The sequence below is a fragment of the Dermacentor silvarum genome, chromosome 3, assembly GCF_013339745.2.
Source record: "Dermacentor silvarum isolate Dsil-2018 chromosome 3, BIME_Dsil_1.4, whole genome shotgun sequence".
NCBI lineage: Eukaryota > Metazoa > Arthropoda > Arachnida > Ixodida > Ixodidae > Dermacentor > Dermacentor silvarum.
The window spans coordinates 202,411,671-202,432,044 of record NC_051156.1 but is presented as its reverse complement, the minus strand read 5'-3'; the positions used below and the strand labels follow the sequence as shown (position 1 = coordinate 202,432,044).

Here is a 20,374-nt window from a genome sequence, read left to right as displayed (position 1 = left end):
GACGCGCCTGTCGTGCTCTCATGCTGTCCCGTTTCTTGCGTATACGCCGCTTCTCGACGTGCTATAGTACCAGAAAATGGCGGCCACCGTGACGTCTGTGAAAACTGTCTATATAGCTGAAGCGGCGATTGATGAACAAAAGCAAATACGTCAGTGGCACAGTGCGTCACGAGAGAGCCGAACTTGCGATCGCAAGTTCTTTCTGTAGCAGTTTTTATGCCATGAGGCTTTGTTCTTGTTAGCTTTTTTTTTTGTTTTCTCACGGCACCGAGCCACAGAATTTCGAGGCGTGAGAGCGGTTGCAAGCGTACACACCCTCCCGCGCAAGCGATCGAAACGGCAAGCTCTCGGAGGAGCTTTGATCCCATTCCGTGACAGTCGGCACGGTCGTTCGTTGCGTTTCTCGAAATGTCAACGCCGTCGGATCGGTTGTCGCCTTACGTGAGCAGTACGGCGCGCTGCTTAAAATTCACCGGAGGACGGAGCTCGGGGTAAGGCTCGAAGGATATATGCATGGGACCCAAATAGATGCGACGAAAACCCAACCATTCCGAAAAGGATGGCAACGCAAAACTGCTCGCGGAAGTTTTCCAGAACCCGGCTGAACCTGCAAACAAAAAGCATCTTTTCTTTTTCCTCTTCGCAGCACGTGACCATGGAACCGAGGCGCATAATATGCGCCTCTGTGTGCGATCTACGCAGAGCCTCCTGCTAGCCTTGCTGCAAGCTTGCGCGCTTAGATCGCCAGAAAGATCTCTTATTTTTGTTGGTCACTATTTCGTTTTTTTCTTTCGCAGACTTTTGCGTTCTGGTTTTGTATGTGTGCCTGTACTTCGTTTCTAATGAATGTCGCCTGTACATGGCCGGAAGTCAGCCGAGAGCCGGGTGACGTGTACACGTCATCTCTTCCTGTCACTGTCGGAAGTGTCGTGCATAACCCTGGCACAAGCCTTATGTTACACTGTGTTTCTTTCTTGCTATCTTTCGGTTTCTTGGAGGACGTCTTGAAAGTTGCACGAAACGACGCACGTATACGGCGCGCGGTGATGTTCCAGGCAAGCGTTGCGACGCCCGTGTATAATATTTGCACAACCCTTTCTAGGAGCTTTGCGGCAACGGCTGCATACACGAGCGGTGTGACGCTTGTAATAAGGAGCGGCCGGTCGGATGATATATCAGCTACACATTGGGTTCAGCAACCGCCGAGCTTGTGTGCTTTGGAAGCGTGCTGCTGCCTAGCTTGTTAGTTGCGTTATTTTATTTTTTGAATTGTCTAAAGGTGTGTGTCGGCGTTCTCGGCAATATTCGCTAACTGCTACGCCGGACGGATTCCTTAAGTGTTACACACACACACACGCACACGCACACGCACACGCACACACACACGCACACACACACGCACACGCACACACACACACACACACACACACACACACACGCGCGCACGCACACGCACGCACGCACGCACGCACGCATGCACGCACGCATGCACGCACGCACGCACGCACGCACGCACGCACGCACGCACGCACGCACGCACACACACACACACACACACACACACACACACACACGCACACACGCGCACACACGCACACACACACACACACCACACACACACCACACACACACACACACACACACACACACACACGCACACACGCACACACGCACACACGCACGCACGCACAGATAGATAGATAGATAGATAGAGAGAGAGAGAGAGAGAGAGAGAGAGAGAGAGAAAGAGAGAGGATTACAAAGACATGGTATTTATTTTTGTGCCGTCCCTGACCGTGTGCTATCATTTATAAGTTCAAACTCTCCCGATTCACCATCCTTAATTGTATATTTCCACGGTTTTGTCGGGATCTGTTGGAAGGTTGGCTGCTGCTCGTTAGAACCTATCGGAATGATAGAGATCACTGCTGATGGAACCTGCTAGTACTGTTGGGAAGGTGGCTGCTGCCACTGTTAGAACGTTTGGAAAGATGGCTGCTGCTATTGTTGGAACCTGTTGGAGAGACGGATGCTGCGATTGTTGGCATGTGTTGAAAAGATGACGTAGGCTATAGGTGTTCGAAGCTGATCGAACCTATATCAGAACCTGTTGCAGCGTGCCCGATACTGTTAGCGTCGATTATTCGTACGGCGAATCGCACGTTTTCTTTTACGACCGATCTATATTTAACGCGTCATATTCGGAACACGTCCGCGGCAGGTGTTTCCTGGCGTTTACGCCTCGCGCGGAGGCTTCCGCCCCCGCGCGCCGAAAAAGACTGACGCGGTCCCCGCTTTTATTCTCGTCGATATTAAGATAACGCGGGGGGCCCCCGCGTCGCATCGCCGCATATATGGCGGCCCCTGATGAGTTCGCTTAATCGCGAATTAATTAGCCGCCGTTTCACTGTTTGTGCGCAGTTGCGCGCGTTCCTTCTTTAAAAAACCTCGCCCGGTCCCCGCGGCGGTAATTGGCTGGCGGGCATGCAGATTCTTCGTGTTTATTATGCGCTCTCCGGGGAAGGGGTGCCGGGTTATTACGGCGCGCGCGGCGATCCTGGTATTGTGTTGTGAACGCCCACAAGTACAATCACCACCACGTCGGGCGTTTAAGCTCGGTTCGTTAGAAGCGCGCGCGTGTCATTAGCTTTCTTTCCTTTTTTTTTCTTTCTTAAATCCTCTTGTGGCGGTCCTTAACCCTTTACTTTCCAAGTTGCTTTCGAAAAGCTCAGCACGCCCCCTCTTCTTTCTTTCTTTGACTATTGGGCCACGAAACACGTATGCACCATTTATCTTTTATATGCCACGAAACAGTAAAGGTGGTCAAAGCTTGTTCTCGAAAAGGGACGTTCCGGCAAGACATACTTCATTAATATAGATATTATTTTCAGGACACGCCTGTGTCCTGCCTGTGGGGGACGCGCGTGGTAGATGTTGATGCAACGGATCGTGTTCAGTTTATGGAGGCAATGTTTGTTCTCGGGATTACTGGTAATATTAAATACGCAAGCATAGTATATATAAGCACCAGACGTACACATACATGTATGACCGATTTCCAAGCGACCGCGACAAAAAGGCGAAGGCGCTCGCCGAAGGAGTAGTGACAGAATCTTCGACCTAACCTTTTATTCGATTTATGGCAAACATACCGCGTAACCGATGCTTCATATTATCTCCTGCCAGTGCGCTACATGTTCAATTTTTAACTTGTTTACGACTACTTTTAGCGTTCCGCCATTATCCACAAGAACAGATCTTTTTTTCTGAATTCGTTATTCCTCAGGAGTTCTAAAAAAGTGGCAGGTGCGGTAGCCCGCCAAACGGCCGTCCTGCCCCCTCCTCGTATGTTCAGACTATTTACATATGTGAAGGTGTACTGCCAGACACGCAAGATGATATAAATTATGGTACGCAAGGTGGCACACAAGATGGTACACAAGAGGGTATACAGAAGATAGTACGCAGGGCTGGACACACTTTCTCAGGGGGGAACTTATGAACGGATCAAACAGACACAATCTTTGGCTCAGGGACAATAAGTTCTATAAGCCACTACTGCGCTTCCTACACGAGGGTGATTTGCACTTTGTCCATGGACTTTGTCCCCATAGCAGGTCGCTTTGAAGATGAGGCCCGCGGGGGCGCGCACTTCGCCCACATCGCACATCGCTTTCGAGATACGGCGCCCGCGCGGCCGCGCTGCCAGCAGCAGCCGACGATCCAGAGGGAGCGCCCTCCCTCTCCGTCGCCTTGCCCCCGTGCCTGGCGCGCTTCCGGTCTACCTTTCTCCCTCGCGTGCGCTACATCGAGCCGCGATTGCCGGCTCACCCTCGTACGCTTTCACTCGCGCACACAGCGCACGGCGCACGGCGCACGGCGATGATTTTATCGCCTTTGGACTTTATAGGGAACCTCACGGCGACGGCAGAAATGCACTTAGAGTGTCCATATAATTGCTATCGCAATAAAACGTCACCTGTCCTGTCAATTCAACGTGAAAGTGATCGCGATAAGGTGATAGCAGATGCATCCCGCGAGAATTTGCGCATCACTGCTGTATCGAATCATGGCTAACTGTAAAATTCTTCCAGCGCACATTGCGCAAATTACTACAGGAATAAATATAAGTGGCTTAAACTTCTGCACATTAAAGCTCGATCGGTCCTCAAGAAGGGATGACGTAACGATATTCATAGACTCTTGTAACACAGTTTTTTTTAATATAGTTATGTTTACCAAAACCTAGCATATTGACGACTCTGAGTAACTTCTGATGCCAGGGTATAACCATTCATTTTGAAATCGGCAGGACAGCAGAGGTGGTGGCGTGTCCTTGCAAACCAATATCTCGGGTTTTCAGCTAGTGCATAACCACAATATTGTCACAGACAATTACAAAATCCTATGCATTGGAAAAGGCTCTCAAATGTTTGGTGTCATTTGTAGACCGCTATGTGGAAGCATTCCGTGATTTCCTTGTTTTTTTCCCCAATAAATTGCTCTCTCTTGCGAACGATAATGGCAACGTCCTAACAATAGGCGGCCACTTAAACGTTGATGTTTTGAAAGACTCGGGACCTGCTGTTGACTTGCTACTTACATTGCAGTGTAGTGGATTACGCAATAAAATTGTTGCCCCAACCCGTGTTACCACTACAACGACACCTTTTTTTGACCGAAAAACCGAGAAGGCGAGAAGGGTGACACAACCAAGTTTGTGTCATCCCAACGTTGGTTGCTCAAAATGTATTTATCGTGTTATAATCTGATATAAGGGAGCATATGCCTGTTGTGTTAATAGCTCCAAAAACAGGCAATGATTAAAAACGAATTGAAAGAAAAACATGCTGCGATATATCAGTGCGCACACTCGAGGCCTTTAGACAAACACTGATAGTTATTGATTGGAGTTAGGTAACGGCTCTCACAGATGTGAACGCTGCCTAAGATGAGTTCCTTACAAATATTTAAACAACGTTATTGCGTGTCCTTCCCCGAGAAAAACCTACCATGGCTGTAAGAAAGCTCGCAAACAGTGGGTAACTCGAGGTTGTGTAAAACTTATCAACGTGAAAAGCAGGATGTTTGAGGCCTTCCTTAAGACTCGCGACAATAAAACGTTGCGAGAATTAAAATCATCTAGAAAGAAATTAAACAAAGCCATTTTTAAATCAAAGAAGAATATTTCAGACGAATTTTTGACAGTGATTGCCTTAGGAAAAGCGACATCGTCAGGAAAAAAAAATCGTATTGAATAGATAGGCTGTGTCATACGCTGTCGACTGCAGGGTATTTGATAACGTTTTACTAAGCGGGGATAAACTTGTGAACTGTTTTAATGACTTTTTTGTACCGATAGGAAGCGCTGCTACTTCCTCGGTTATTTCCGTAGATATCTCAAGATTACCACAGTCTTTGTTTTTTCAGCCTACTTCTATTTCTGAGGTGACAAATCTTTTAACGGGCCTTAAAAACAGTCATGGTTGTGACGCAGACGGATTAGTTATTAAGCCTGTTAAGTATGTACTCGATTTGATAGCCCCTGCAATTACACACATATTTAACAGAGCTATTTCAAGTGGTGCTTTTCCAAGTAATATGCCAGTAGCTAGAGTAACAGTAATACATTAAGGAGGTGACAAGAGCAGCTTTCCAAACCACCGCCCCTTCTCAATGCAAAAACAACCGTGTAAGTAACTTAAGGTGCACGTTAAAGAACTCCTGTTCATCACTTTCATTTCCCAGTTCAGGATAAAGAGACCGAAATGACCAGTGAGTGACGTAGAAGTTTTCACAACGCATTGAAGAAGTGCTTTCTGTCCTGCGCAGCTGATGGCTCAATCGCCTTTTTCAATAGCATCAAATGTCAGTGGAAACTCCGTTTACCCACACCGACGCAACAACATAAACGCAGAGGGTTTCTCATCGGAGATCGGATTAAAGAGAGGATGGAGAACGTGCGCGTCATCGGGGACAGTCGTCGCTGGCGATCGAATGAACCGAGGAATTGAATCACCCGCAATTGGAAAGGTCTAGCCTGCTGCAGCCTGCTGTTCCTACAGCGCAGATGAAAAGAGGCGAAAACGCCGCGAAGGAAGAGGTTTACGACACCGTGTAGGAGTAGGTTTACGAACTTTTGTTCGCCATAAGGTGTAGCAAGTTCTGTAATGTTCGTTTGGTCATGCCTGCAACGAAAAGGGAGTTCACAGTGCAGACGGACACAAACGATGTTACTAAATGAGTTGAGTGTCATGCTGCTCTTTGTTTGTTTGTTTCCTTCTTTCATTCATTCTTATTTTTCTGTACATCTTCGTGGAAAGCTTCCTTGTTTTGTTTGAAATCTGTTTCTTGCAGTTATGGCTCACACATTTTTTTTGTAGCTTAACGAAACTCTGCTGTGTAGGGAGCCGTAGACACGTATGGTGCTATTCTAGAGGGATTGAATGTCACCGATTTTACCAACGTTTTCTTTTGGCCTTGTGTTTCGTGCGCCAGTCCGAGACTCATCTTGTGTAACACTGTCCGTGCTTTTTTGGTTGCGCCATATCTTTTAAGCTTGGTTCGATTTTTCTTGAACAACACAGGGGATCTTGTAATCGGATGTATAGGTGGGTTAGTTGGTATTGCATTACAGTAACGAAACTTAAAAGTGCAGCAAAAGACGAAGCACAAAGAGAGGGACACACAGCATAAACGCTTTATCTTGCACTTTTGTCTGCATTGATCTTAACTTTTCCCGGCGGTTGTTTTCACTCGAAAGGTGAAATACAATGTGTAGTTTACATTATTGTACCCTTCTCCGTGCGCGCGACGAACCGAGATAGTTAATAATTATTAACTATATATCTCGGTGAACCAGGGTGAGCCAACCGGGCTTAGCCTGGTTCACCTCCCTGCCTTTACCTTGTGACAATTTTCTATCTCTTTCTAGGAATAGCTCGCTGCGTGTCATGTTCGCTACGGCGCAATGTTTTGAGCCCTTGCAGGAAAGCCCGAAGCGATTAGGGCAGCGCAGTATGGCGGCGTGACGCATAACAATCAACAGAGCACGTCTTTGAACTCTGTTTGGCAAACATCCGGAGTATTGCTGTAATTGGCACATCACACTCAACCCAGTCAGGCTGTTACGACTGCTCGCGTGACGCCAACTAGTGTTGTTATTGTTGGAAACGTTGAGAAACGTCGAAGTGTCATCCACCGTTCCGCGAAAGAAAGAAAGAAAGAAACAAAGAAAGAAAGAAGGAAAGAAAGAAAGAAAGAAAGAAAGAAAGAAAGAAAGAAAGAAAGAAAGAAAGAAAGAAAGAAAGACGAAAAAAAAAGTGAAGTAGAGTGAAGCAAAGTGACGTCAGTGGCAATATGTCCGGGCAGTTCGCTGCCGTGCGGCGATAGCTAAAATTGAACCTCCTCGAATTAAAATATGAGAGAACGCGCTCGACCGCAGCGGTCGCAGTCAGTCCAAATCGACCGCGTCTGTCTTTTTTTATCTTTTTTTTTGATACGTCAGTTTTTCGTGAAGCGTATGATAAGAACTAAAATAGTCTGTAAATAGAATATTTTCAGCTACATGATGTTCCATCTAACGTGCCTGTGTGATGGAGTCAAAGTTTCGGGCCGCTTGTCACACATATCAAAGAAGCGAATGGCGAGCTCTTCCACATTGTCTCTCTCTCTCTCTCTCTCTCTATTTTGTATTTCTGTTCCTTGTGACATGTAGGTACGCGCCGGCCCTGATCGAGCGCGCAGTGCGTTTACACAAACAAAACAAATTACGGTATAGTCGGCTTGTCGGACTGAATTTTGCGGGAACGCATAAGTCAGTCCAACACTTAGGGAACAGTCCACCTACTTGGGGAATGTTCGATGCTAATGACATCCTTTTCGCCAAGGAATGGCACATTTGTCCACATTGTGAGGTACACTTACGGTGTTCGCTGCAGGAGGCGGCTACCCAGCTGTGAAAGAAATGCATTTTTTGTAGGGGGTGGTCCCGAGCGCTCAACATGAGTGTCGTTCTGAAGACGTACATAGTACATAGCGTAGGCCACACTCACGATAATAATTCGCTGTCAGCGAATTATTATTGTGAGTTCGGCCTACACCAAACGCCAGTATCTCTTGTACCGCATGCGTTTGATTCCAGACAACCATTTTCATAAGTGCGGTGTTTGATGGTTGTTGGGTCAGAAGCAAAGAAAACAGCGGTGCGCGTGTGCACTTTTTTTTTTCTTTTTGCAGATCACCGAGAACAGCCGAGCAGACTCAGCGATGAGCGAGTTCGCCGAGAAGGACAAGTGGGTCTGTCCCAACGACCGGGAGCTGGCATTGCGGGCAAAGTGAGTGCTTTCCCGCACCATCCTCAATAGGGATTCTTACCTTTTCCCATAGAAGGAAAAAAGTGGCACTGCGGTGCTGTCGCATGCATGGGAATGCTTGGATGTCAGAAATTCCGGATATGCATGTTTCTCAAAAGAGTCACGGACATCTTGAAGGCGCGTCTGGCGAACAGCGTCCCGTCTGTCACAATTCTTATTTACTTACTAAAACAGCGTGAAATACAGCTGCTGTTTCGCCATTATTATTTAAGAACAGCGGATTTTTATTAAAGCGTAAGCACTCGCGCTCGGGTGTGCATTTATATCGAGCACCAACAGTACTAGCAGGTCGCTCGATTTGAGCAAAGACGAGACAGTCTGCGGCTCACTGTGCGACGATTTCAGTCGTTTATTTTCGTTTTCTACGGTTGCTTAATTGAATGTGCTATTGTTGTTGTAGCGGGCGCTTCACACAAGGACAAAATATTTATTTATATAGCGCCCATTATCTCCTACCTAGCTCTCTTCGTCTTCCTTCTCCTTCTTATGAACCACAGATCACCTATAAGTCTACTAACATGCAGAGCGTCTTCAATGAGGCGCTATCTTGCCCGTTACACTATGCATAAACAATTATGCACAGTGGACTTAGGGAGGTTAAGAGGAAGACCTTAGCTATAGAATCTGCTGTTATGCGTTCAATTGCAATGGATATAGTTCTTTTTTCTGGGCGGGGGGCAGGGAGGGGGGAGAAAAGACCTTGTTAGGCATTGTCGGCTTTTACCAGCATCAATACTGGAACAGCGTCGCGAATACGTCAGAAGCCGTATCGCGTTTCTCCTGCCGATCGCAAAGTGATCGCCGAACAAGTTGCAAACATGCTACAGAAAGGCATCATCCAGGAGTCCAATAGTCCCTGGGCGGCTCCAGTCATATTGGTCAAGAAGAAAGACGATTCGTGGCGATACTGCGTCGACTACAGACGCCTAAACGCAGTAACGAAGAAGGATGTGTATCCTCTGCCACGTATTGATGACGCCATTGACTGTTTGCATTATGCGTCGTACTTCTCCTCTGTTGATCTGCGCTCAGGTTACTGGCAAATACCGATGCATCCGCCAGACAAGGAGAAGACTGCCTTCGTAACGCCGGATGGGCTCTTCGAGTTTAACGTAATGCCTTTCGGTTTGTGGAATGCTCCGGCGACATTCGAATGATTCATGGACAGCATCCTGCGGGGACTTCGATGGGAAATATGTATGTATTACCTGGATGACGTTGTCATTTACGGCAAGACATTTCACGAGCACAACCAACGACTCGAAGTTGTGCTTGACTGCATACGGCGAGCTGGACTGATTCTAAACTTCGAAAAAAGTGCCACTTTAGCGAGCGTGAAACTCTTGCTTTGCGTTTCCTCGTCGACAAAGAAGGCATCCGCACAGACCCCCAGAATTTGCAGCCGATCGTGACTTAAACCAGCCGAAGACGGCGAAAGTCCTCCGCAGCTTCCTGGGACTATTTTCGTGCTTTCGCCGTTTTATTAAGGATTTTGCATGCCTAGCTTATTCGCTCACGTCGCTCCTTCACAAGGACACACCGTTTACATGGACTACTGAGTGTGAGTTTGCATTCTGTCAGCTAAAGATTCTACTCGCCTCAGCTCCAATTGTTCGCCACTTTGATCCAGAGGTGCCAACTGAGCTTCACACTGATGCTTGTGGTCTGGGTGTTTGAGCAGTACTCGTACAGATACATGGTGGACGCGAAGTCATCGCCTACAGAAGCCGTACGCTTACCAAGGCTGAGTGGAATTACACCGTAACCGAACTGGAATGCCTCGCGGTAGTCTTCGCCACCCACAAGTTTCAACCTACTTGTACGGCCGCCACTTTATGATATTGACAGACCGCCATTCTCTTTGCTGGTTGGTGGACTACGCGATTCATCTAGCCGATTAGCGCGGTGGTGATTACGGCTTCTAGAATACGACTTTTATATTAGAGCACTGCACGGGCCTGATTTTTCGGCCCTTCTGAAATAGTATAGTTCGATGAAAAGTGTGAATGAGAAAATTGTAGAGCAACATGAAAAACTAGTGATACAGCTTTCTGTTGCTCAATACGGGCTACATAAAAGTGTTTTTCCGTGCGTGAAAGAAGCTCGCGAATGCACGCAAAGTGCCTCGAGCGGACAGTCGCGCGGCAATTTTGAGTGTATTAGCGGGATTTTTTGACGCTCAGAAATACCCGCCGTGGTTGCTTAGTGGCTATGGTGTTGGGCTGCTAAGCACTACGCCGCGGGATCGAATCCCGGCCACGGCGGCCGCATTTCGATGGAGGCGAAAGCACCCGTGTACTTAGATTTAGGTGCACGTTAAAGAACCCCAGGTGGTCGAAAATTTACGGAGTCTCCCACAACGGCTTGCCTCATTATCAGATCGTGGTTTTGGCACGTAAAACCCCATGATTTAATTTTTTTTTGACGCTCAGAAACAGCTTTCTGTTGCTCGAAACGTGCTGCAGAAAAGTGCTTTTGCAAGCATGAAAGAAGGCCGCGAAGACACGCAAAATTGCCTCGCGATTGGCCGCTCGAGCCACTTTGCTTTTATTTCGCGGGCTTCTTTCACGCACCGCTAATGGGCTCATACTGACTTTTAAGCAATGGCTCATAACCCCGTAAACGCGGCCTCCCCATTACGACGACAGGAGAGAAGTGAAATTCTAAACTGGAATGATGAGTGGCAGCGCTAGTCAGCTGTGGAAGACGATGACGAACGCGGGAGCAGTGGCACGAGCGCGTGCCGAGCACGAGCACGAGCCGCTTGCTTACCGTGACTACGACGACGACAGGAGACGCCGACAGCCCGAGCGCATACGGTGCTTCGTACCTAAGAAATGGAGCTGGGCAGGCCATGTAATGCGTAGGACGGGTAACAGGCGGACCATTAGAGTTACAGAATGGATACCTAGAGAAGGGAAGCGCAGTCGAGGACGGCAGAAAACTAGAGTGGGGTGATGAAGTTAGAAAATTTGCAGGCGCAAGTTGGAATCAGCTAGCGCAAGACAGGGGTAATTGGAGATCGCACGGAGAGCAGTGACATAAATACAGACTGGTGATGATGATATAAAGACAATAGAGAGTTTTAGAATAGGGTACCCAAGCCACACAATAGCGTCGGGAGTCGCGAGCTCCATTGTGGGTCCTCTGCGTTCTTTTGTACGGTCCGCGGTTGGCGTCCGCCAACGCCTTGGGCACCCTAACCTAAAACTATGTAATGTTCAGTCGTCTCCGAAGAGCTCCGCTTCTGCGTCCGCAGCGGGTGCCTGGCATCTACATTGGATGTGCTCTTGGACAAAAGGCAGTCCGCGAAAGTGTACTTAAGGGTTGTGAACTTAAGAAGCGACCTACCTGAGTATACGGTGAACGATGGCTAATGGACGAAGTACTTCATAAGTCGCTGTTGCAGTGCCTGCATGAAACGAGGCTCCGTGCTTACATGTAATTTCATTCCGACAATATGCCGCGTGGCATCCCCGGGCGAATAAAAAATAAAAAGAGTAGCGCGCAGTGTTGGTGCGTGACAATTTGTGCGAGGATTTCGAGCGCCGCGCACGCTCTGAGGGTGTTGGCGTCTCTACATGTATTCAGCAGGACACATGGCAGATAATACATTTTAGAAAGTAATATAAAAAACACTGGGCAATACTGTTGCGGGATGGAGACGACGTTGCGTGTGCATCGCAAGGAAGAAGTTGTTATTGAGAATTCCTCCCGTTCTAAACTGTTCAATGAATCTTCTTTTAATTTATTTTAAAATATAATCGGCCATTCATCTGGTCTCACTTCTTAATTATGCGCTACTTCATTATTCGCAGTTTTACCTTCACAAGCTTATTTTTCTGAATTCATTACCCGTGCGAACAACCACCCGATTTGTGGTCCACCCCCATTATGGGTACGTGCCATGTTTTGAAGGCACATCATCATCATCATCATCATCATCATCATCATCATCATCATCATCATCATCATCATCATCATCATCATCATCATCATCATCATCATCATCATCGAATATAAAAGTCGACGACGGCCGCGTTCCGTGAACATACCGTCAACATACAGATTAGGGTTCCATAATAGAGAGGTCGGGGCCGCCATGCCATCAGTCTCGGTCATTTACATTTGGTCTCGTGAAACCCGGGATTGCGACTGCGGCTTGGACTGAAACCGAGACTCATTCTCATCATCATTATCATCATGATGGCGGTGTCTGCTGTGAGAGCTTGTCGCTGTAGCAGCAAATGAGTTCGATGATGAAGGAATAGCCGAAGCGGGCTGATTTTGTTTGTTCTCGAGCCTCCATTTTAATTTGTGCTCTTGCTCGAGTCGTAAAACACTCTGTCGCCTCTAAATGACCATATCGCAAATAACTGCGGCTCCGCCGCCCGTCGCCAAGTGATCATTGGTGTAACGCGAAGCCACGCTTGTTTTGTTTAATACTTTTTTTTTTACTCGCAAATGTACGGCTGGACACGAAGTTAGAAAAAAAGCAAATTGTTCGCTGACTCCTTACTTCCAAAATTGCGTGTCCATTACGACGAAGGCATCGTTTCCAACTCCTTGCAGCTTTCTAGGATAAAGAAAAATATAAAAGGTGAGAGGAGAACAGGCAGGACACGGTCAGAAGAATCAGCATCAGCAATGACGTGGTGTTCATTAATGAAAATTTACGAATACGCCGACACGTACTTACGTCTGGTCTGCACTTCTTGCTTTTCTTCGCGTTCGCGTCGTTGAACTTCGACGCATCGGGTTACTCTTGTAATGTTTTCTCCACGAATGCGAACGGGTTTGATGTTACTAACCGCAAACAAGGTGGGGTGTAAATTATTGAGACAGGTGGCCATTAAAGAAGTTCCATTTAACTCCACGCGTGGGAATTGTTTATATTCATTAGCGATGCTATTACGTTGATGGAGTCGCTCCGAATCACAAAGATATTCTTTAAACTGAGAACTTTAGTACTTTTGGGAGTATCGATTTGAATACATGGGAACGGAAGAAGATTGTTTTACTCGCCACCCATTAACCGGTCCCTGGCACTATTTATTTTTTTCAAATGTATGACACGAAGGGAATATCTACTGGCTGTCTGGAGCACATTTTTATATATTATAATTCTTAGTATCTTAAATGCAGGAAATGGGGAGGTAGGCCTCTTTTTCGTCGGCTATTCTAAAATGCAAAATGCGCTACTCAGAATAAAGAAGACAAAAGTTTAACTCTGCAAGATTGGGTTAGGATTAATTATTTCGGTAATGTTATCATTTGGGGCCTCCACACTAGGTTATAGTCACAGCGATGTTTGTTCCACACTGTTCGATTTTATTTTTAAACAAAACGTTCACCCAGCTATAATTTTTGTGGCTTTATTCTACTTATCCATCACCGTTCACTTATATCCATCACCATTCAGTTTTATAAGCTAAGGAATGATAAAGCATATTTGCTGCCTTTATAGCTCTATATCATATAGATAGAACAGTGTACAAGATTGCGGCAACTATTACTGGTGCGAAGTTGCTGATCGAATCGGAAACTTGATGCTTTATTTTTTTTTAGGAATTCGTCAACTTTCGTCCCCGAAGTGTTTTTGATATTTAAGGCAGTCGGACCGAGAAAAAAAAATCTCACAGTAAAATTGAAATTCTTGATGCGTTTTGCAGTTGTATGTTTGTTTTTTACTGATCCCGAAGACGATGATATCTATTACGACACAAATTTCAACTGACAGAATGAGTTAGCTTCTCAAGAGAAATAATGATACAGGAAGAGAAATATTCTGGGACGGCATTGTAAAGAGGACACGACGGTGAAAATCTCTGGTCATCCGAGCGCTTCGCTTAGTGGCTCTCTAGGGGGTCGTTATATAACGCACTGCGCTTCGAAAGTCGATCATTACTTTGCAATACTGGCGGGCTTTGGAACGTGCAGAAGCTTCGCAAATGAGCCTTTATGGCAGATGGGCATGTTGACGAAAGCTTCGTTACACTATATCCGCGCCATCGCGTGCGCTCTGCAAGCAAAAAAGAAGCAAAGACTGGCCGCATCTGACCTTTGTTTAACCTTGGACCTGTCTGTATACTTGCTATGGCGGTCCTACGCTACCGGCACGGTTTTATGACTAGTCAGTGTACAGATGAGCCACGTGAAGGCCTAGAAATAGGATTACTCGGGCGGCTAGCAGAGTGCGGGCTAATACACGAAGCAACGGCCACGGCTTTGTTGCTGTATGTACCGTGAATATACTGCGAATCGCTCTCTGCGGTCCACTAAACTGCAACGCCATAAACGAGTTTATAATGGTAACTTGCTCTAAAGGATGATGTAGAAGTCACAGTCACGAGCATGACTCAACAAAATTGACCATGACTCAAAAAAAAAAAACAACAAAACAATTAACACTCAAAAACCAATGGAATGGGTTGGGAGTGGTATTAAGGGAAGAAAAATTCTAAAGGTTGATGGTCAAAGTCATATATATATATATATATATATATATATATATATATATATATATATATATAGTCATGAGCATGACTGACGCTTTCGCCTTAAGGTCTCTTGGGCCTAGACAAACGGACACTTGAGGACTCATGACATGAATTTCATGACATGTGTGTCATGTAGGTCATGAAACAGCCGCCTACGTCTTGGTGCTCTCATGGTCGTTTCGTTAACTTTATAGGCTCCCCACATACGGCTTCGCATAACATCGATTCCCACGGGGTGTGGGATCTGCCGGCTTTTAAATGCGAAGCATTTCTTGGCGAACATTTACTACTTTGACAGTATCTATCTATCTATCTATCTATCTATCTATCTATCTATCTATCTATCTATCTATCTATCTATCTATCTATCTATCTATCTATCTATCTCTATCTTATCTATCTATCTATCTATTATCTATCTCTATCTATCTATCTCTATCTATCTATCTATCTATCTACGCCTTTGTGCTCTAGTGGTCGTTTCGTTAACTTGGTATGTACCAAACTTGGCATAGCATGACAAGAGTATATGACGACCATAAATGATAGGTCATCACGTAAATGTCATGACATGCGTGTCATGTAGGTCATGACAATGACGCCTCAAAAAAGATTAACACGCAAAAACTACCTGAAATGGGTTCGGACGTGGGTACTAAGTGAAGGAAACAGTAAATGATGGTAATAAAAGTCATAGTCATGACTCATCAAAAATGACAGTGACTCAGCGAAAAGAGATGAACACTCGTAAACCACTGAAATAGGTTATGACGTGGCTACTAAGTGAATGAAACACTAAAGGATGATGGTAGAAGTCATAGATATGAGCATGACTCAGTAAAAATGACAATGACTCAGCGAAAAAGATCAAGACTAAAGAACCACTGGAACGGGTTCGGACGTTGGCACTAAGTGAAGGAAACACTTAACGATTATGGTAGAAGCCATAGTCATGAGCATGACTCTGCAAAAATAACACTGACTCAGCGAAAAAAGATTAACGCTCAAAGGCTGCTTAAATGGGTTCTGACGTGGTTGCGAAGTGATGGAAACACTAAATAATGATTGTAGAAGTCATGGTTATGAGCATGACTCAGAAAAGATGAGAATGACTCATCGAAAAAAGATTAACACTCAAAAACCAATGCAATGGTTTCATATGTGGTATTAAGTGAAGGAAAAGGCTAAAGGTGGATGGTCGAAGTCATATTCATGAGCATGACCAAGGCTTTCACCTTAAGGTCCTTTAGGTATAGCTAAAGAGACGCCTGAGGACTCATGGCATGAATGTCATGTGTCATGTAGGACATGAAACAGCCGCGTACGTCTTGGTGCTCTCATGGTTGTTTCGTAAACTTGGTAGGCTGCCCGCACACTGCTTCGCATAACATCGAATCCCACAGGGCGTGTGATCTGCCGGCTTTCTTTCTTTCTTTCTTTCTTTCTTTCTTTCTTTCTTTCTTTCTTTCTTTCTTTCTTTCTTTCTTTCTTTCTTTCTTTCTTTCTTTCTTTCTTTCTTTCTTTCTTTCTTTCTTTCTTTCTTTCTTTCTTTCTTTCTTTCTTTCTTTCTTTCTTTCTAATCAAAAAGTGGGATTTTCGAATGCAGCTCAACCTAATATTTTTAGGTAATGTTTATCTAATGGGATCTACAACACTTCTTGCAGACTGTGATGTTTAGCTATCGCTTCTATACGTCGGTATGGGCCAAATAATAGACAAGATAGGAAAAATTTCCAATCGCTAAATTATCCTTAGGTGATTTGAATGCGGAAGCATGATGACTTCTCTTATTAATTGGTTATGTTTATGATACGTGAAGTCACTACATTGTCACGTGTCCTTCACAGCTCCACCTTAATCCACCTTGCTCTAATTTGTACCAACCTTAATCCAGCTTAATCCACCTTGTTCTAATTTGCACTAACATTAATTCACCTTGCTATAATTCGTAGCAACCTTAATCCACTTTAATCCACCGTAATCCACGTCGCTCTAATTTGTACCAGTCTTAATCCACATTGCTGTAATTTGTACGATCCTTAATCAACCTTAATCCACTTTAAAGGGGCCCTGAACCACCCCTCGGGCTTGGTGAATTAACACAGTCCACGGGTGCTGTGAACATCGCAGACAAGTTTTGCTGTCGTACGCAGTGTGTGGAGCTCGGAAGCGGACCGCGAAGTCACCTTTCTCTCAAACGCCTGTTTTCAACAGAAGCCATGTTTCTCACTCTTTTCTGGACGCTTTATTTAGTAGTAAAGCGGATCCCCATACGCGACTGCTATTGGTAGCTGCGGTCGACTACGTAGCGTGGATACCGCGATCGCCGCGGGGTGCCGCCGCGAGTCCCCTGACTAAGTGCACTGCGGCTCGCTGAGGACAACCGCGTTTGGCTCACGTTAAGCGCGTCCTAGGCACTAAACTCGGAAGTCGTGGCGTTTACGTTAACATCCAAAATGAAATTTGAACTGCGCGCCATGGTGACACTTAAAATGCGGAGCGTTGTGGCCACGCGCTACTTCGCCGTAGCCTTCGCAGTGCAAGTCATTGAAGAAGGAGCGGGAGCACAGGGGAGGCCGTGTTTGATTGCCAGTAACTCCGCTTCTACTGAAAGCATTGAAGTACTTTTTGCGGCAAAGTATTTCTTCAATAGCCTACTGTTCACTTCAAATGCCTTTCTCGACTTCGATAAAAAGTAGTTCAGGGCTCCATTAATTCACCTTACGTAACTTGTTCTAACTTAAATTCGGACTACTGGCGTCATACAAAACGCTGATGACGCCACTGATGATGATGATCTTTGTTACCACTCCTTGCTGACAATGCCGAAATTTCTGCCTCATGGGGCATGTAATACTTTCGCATTAATGAAGAAGTATGCGTGTAATTAGTATTACTAGGGAGCAAGGACATGCATGTATAGACGCCCAAAGTATTACGTTTTCGTTACATGCGGTTTTAGCAAGCGACCCCCTATGCTGACCATACTGATACACGTTTCGCGTCAAAACATTTAGTTTCAGGCATATTTGCCTTGCTTGTAGAGTTGTTATTTTAAATGATATGAAGGAATCTTAAAAATTGCTTTTTGTAAATTTTTACATTAATGTTGTTTATAATGCAAATTAGATATGAAGGCGAAATTTGGAGACTAGGTAGAGCAAGCCGGGGGTCTTTTCAAGATATCTCAGGTTAGCAGTCAGTATATATTTGGTTACATTGGCAATCAGGAGCAGCCTTACTGCTATGGTCACGTTTCCGCTGCAATACCGAATTCCGTGGATACACAATGTATGAAAAAACGTTACAGTCACTGAAGTATCCTTACGTGATTTCAATGCGAAAACATAATGACTTCTCTAATTAATTGGTTTCGTCCATGATACGTGACATCATACATTGTCACTGTCCTTCACAAGTCTATCTTAATGAACCTTGCTCTAATCTTTACCAACCTTAATCCACTTTAATGTACCTTGATTTAACTTGTACCAACGTTAATCATCCTTAATCCTATTTTATGCACCTCAATACACCTTGTTCTAATTTGTACCAACTTTAATCTACCTTAATCAACTTTCATTCACCTTAATTCACTTTACTTGACCTTCATTCACTTTACTCCACTTTTTAAGTCACGTTACTCTAACTTGTTCTAACTTTAATTCTGTATTACTACTACGTCATACAAGACGCAGATGACGTCACTGATGATGAAGATATTTGTTACCACTTTTTTGCGGACAACGCTGGCTTTTCTGCCTCGTGGGACATACTATAATGCTTTCGCATAAACGACAAATCGTTGTCGGAGGGCTCGATGGAGGCTATTGGTTTGGTGATGGGAATTTCACTGCTCACAGCGGCATTTCAGAGAAGGTTTCTCTTTTTTAAGTGCAGGAGCTGGGGAGCAGCAGTTTCTCTTTTTCATTTCTCTTTTCCTTCTTTCTTTCCTTGTTTTTATTTTTTTTAGTCCATGAGTGGTTTTTAACCAGCTGGTTACAACTTGGGATCGCAGTAGGTAATCGGAAGCCAATAGATTGACAACCAACCCGGTCGTTCTACGGTTTGTGACTCTGAGGACGGGGAGAGGTAATGGGTGCTTCGTTTCGAGAGAAGCAGCTTCAAAATTTGCGTACAATACATACAGCGGGACAATGCATACCAGGTGTAACAGCAAGATATGGCAGACTCTAGTGGGTAAATTGTGGATCAACTTTTACTGTGTTAAAAAAGAAAGAAAAAGTGAAAAAAAAAAACTAAGAAGGAACAAAGAAGAAATGCGCCACACGCACGACATTCGCTACGGTTCCTTGTTCTGCAAAAAAAAAAAAGCATGAACTTTTCAATTTAGTCAAACATATCTGCTGAATTCGCAGAATGTGCCAACACAGCGGCGTTCGAAACACTAAAGGGAAGCAAAAGATTATTCAATGGTTCTCGCAGCTGTGGTGGTGTTGAAATATATAGGTCGCAAGTTCTTTCTTCTCTTTCGCCATGCCTTTGATTCTGATTGAACAACCGCTTTTCTTCAGCTCGTGAGCCGAGAATTTAAACCAAAGACAATGCCTTGAGAGTGTTTGCGAAAAAGAAAGAAAACTGCATTTGGTGAATGTGTTTCGTGGAACAAAGACTGGTCAGAGAGGCGCACTGTCTTTGTTCCCCGAATTCCAATCGAAGACCTTTGTCGTCAAGGCTCGTGCATTATCGAACCAAAAGTTATCACGAACAACGCTTATAAATATATCACCGCTGCTGCCACTTCGGGAACAATCGGCCGCCTGGCTTCTTAACAATCGTCTCTAATTTACATTCTTTACCAGTTGGTCAGATGAAGACGGAGAAAGAGCGATTTTTTTTTCTAAAACCTGTTCTTGTTCGTTCGAATCGTCGCCGTCGTATAGATCGGCTGGGTCCAGACTATATCGTACTTCCTGGAATATACGCGATGTGGGCCGCCAGCAATTACTGATGGCACTGTCGGATAAATCTTTCCAGCTGGAGCGGTCCGCCTTTACGAAAACGAATTTGCATAGGCTCGTCTATAGATGTATTGTAAACCGCTCTAGGGCCGTCCTTGAGACTTGTCGTTTTGGCTACCTAAAGTGGGCTCATTTAGCAAAAGTATACAGACAAGGCCTTCCGCGATAGATACCTTTGTCTTCTCTACCTGTGAATTTAACTTGAAAATGAGGGCTGTATGGCGTCTGAACTTGTCATTGCAGACTTTACAGTGCGCTTCAGTTTGGGCGCTTTCCTATTTCTCTCTCTCTCTCTCTCTCTCTCAGTTTGTGTGCCTGAATTTCGAATTAGTTCAGGATTTTTTCGGGGAGCCCGTTGACCTTATACTTTTGCCCAGGGTATACATGTGGGTATACATACTGACAAAAAAAAAAATCGTCGCGAAGTCTGCTTCTCTTGATCTAACATGGCGATGCCATTGAATTGCCGAAGTGGTCTTTTCAGAAAGTCTGCAAACGTTAGTCGACAAAAAGTGTA

General features: G+C 45.2%; 1 protein-coding gene across 1 annotated transcript in view; it reads left to right on the top strand.

Annotated features, from left to right (window-relative positions):
* LOC119445159 (rab effector Noc2-like) overlaps positions 1-20,374 on the top strand; it is a 57,657-nt gene that overhangs the window by 6,542 nt on the left and 30,741 nt on the right. The window contains exon 2 of the mRNA XM_049664196.1: positions 8,239-8,336. Within this exon, the coding sequence (XP_049520153.1) occupies positions 8,239-8,336 (98 nt within the window). The remainder of the gene's footprint in view (positions 1-8,238; positions 8,337-20,374) is intronic.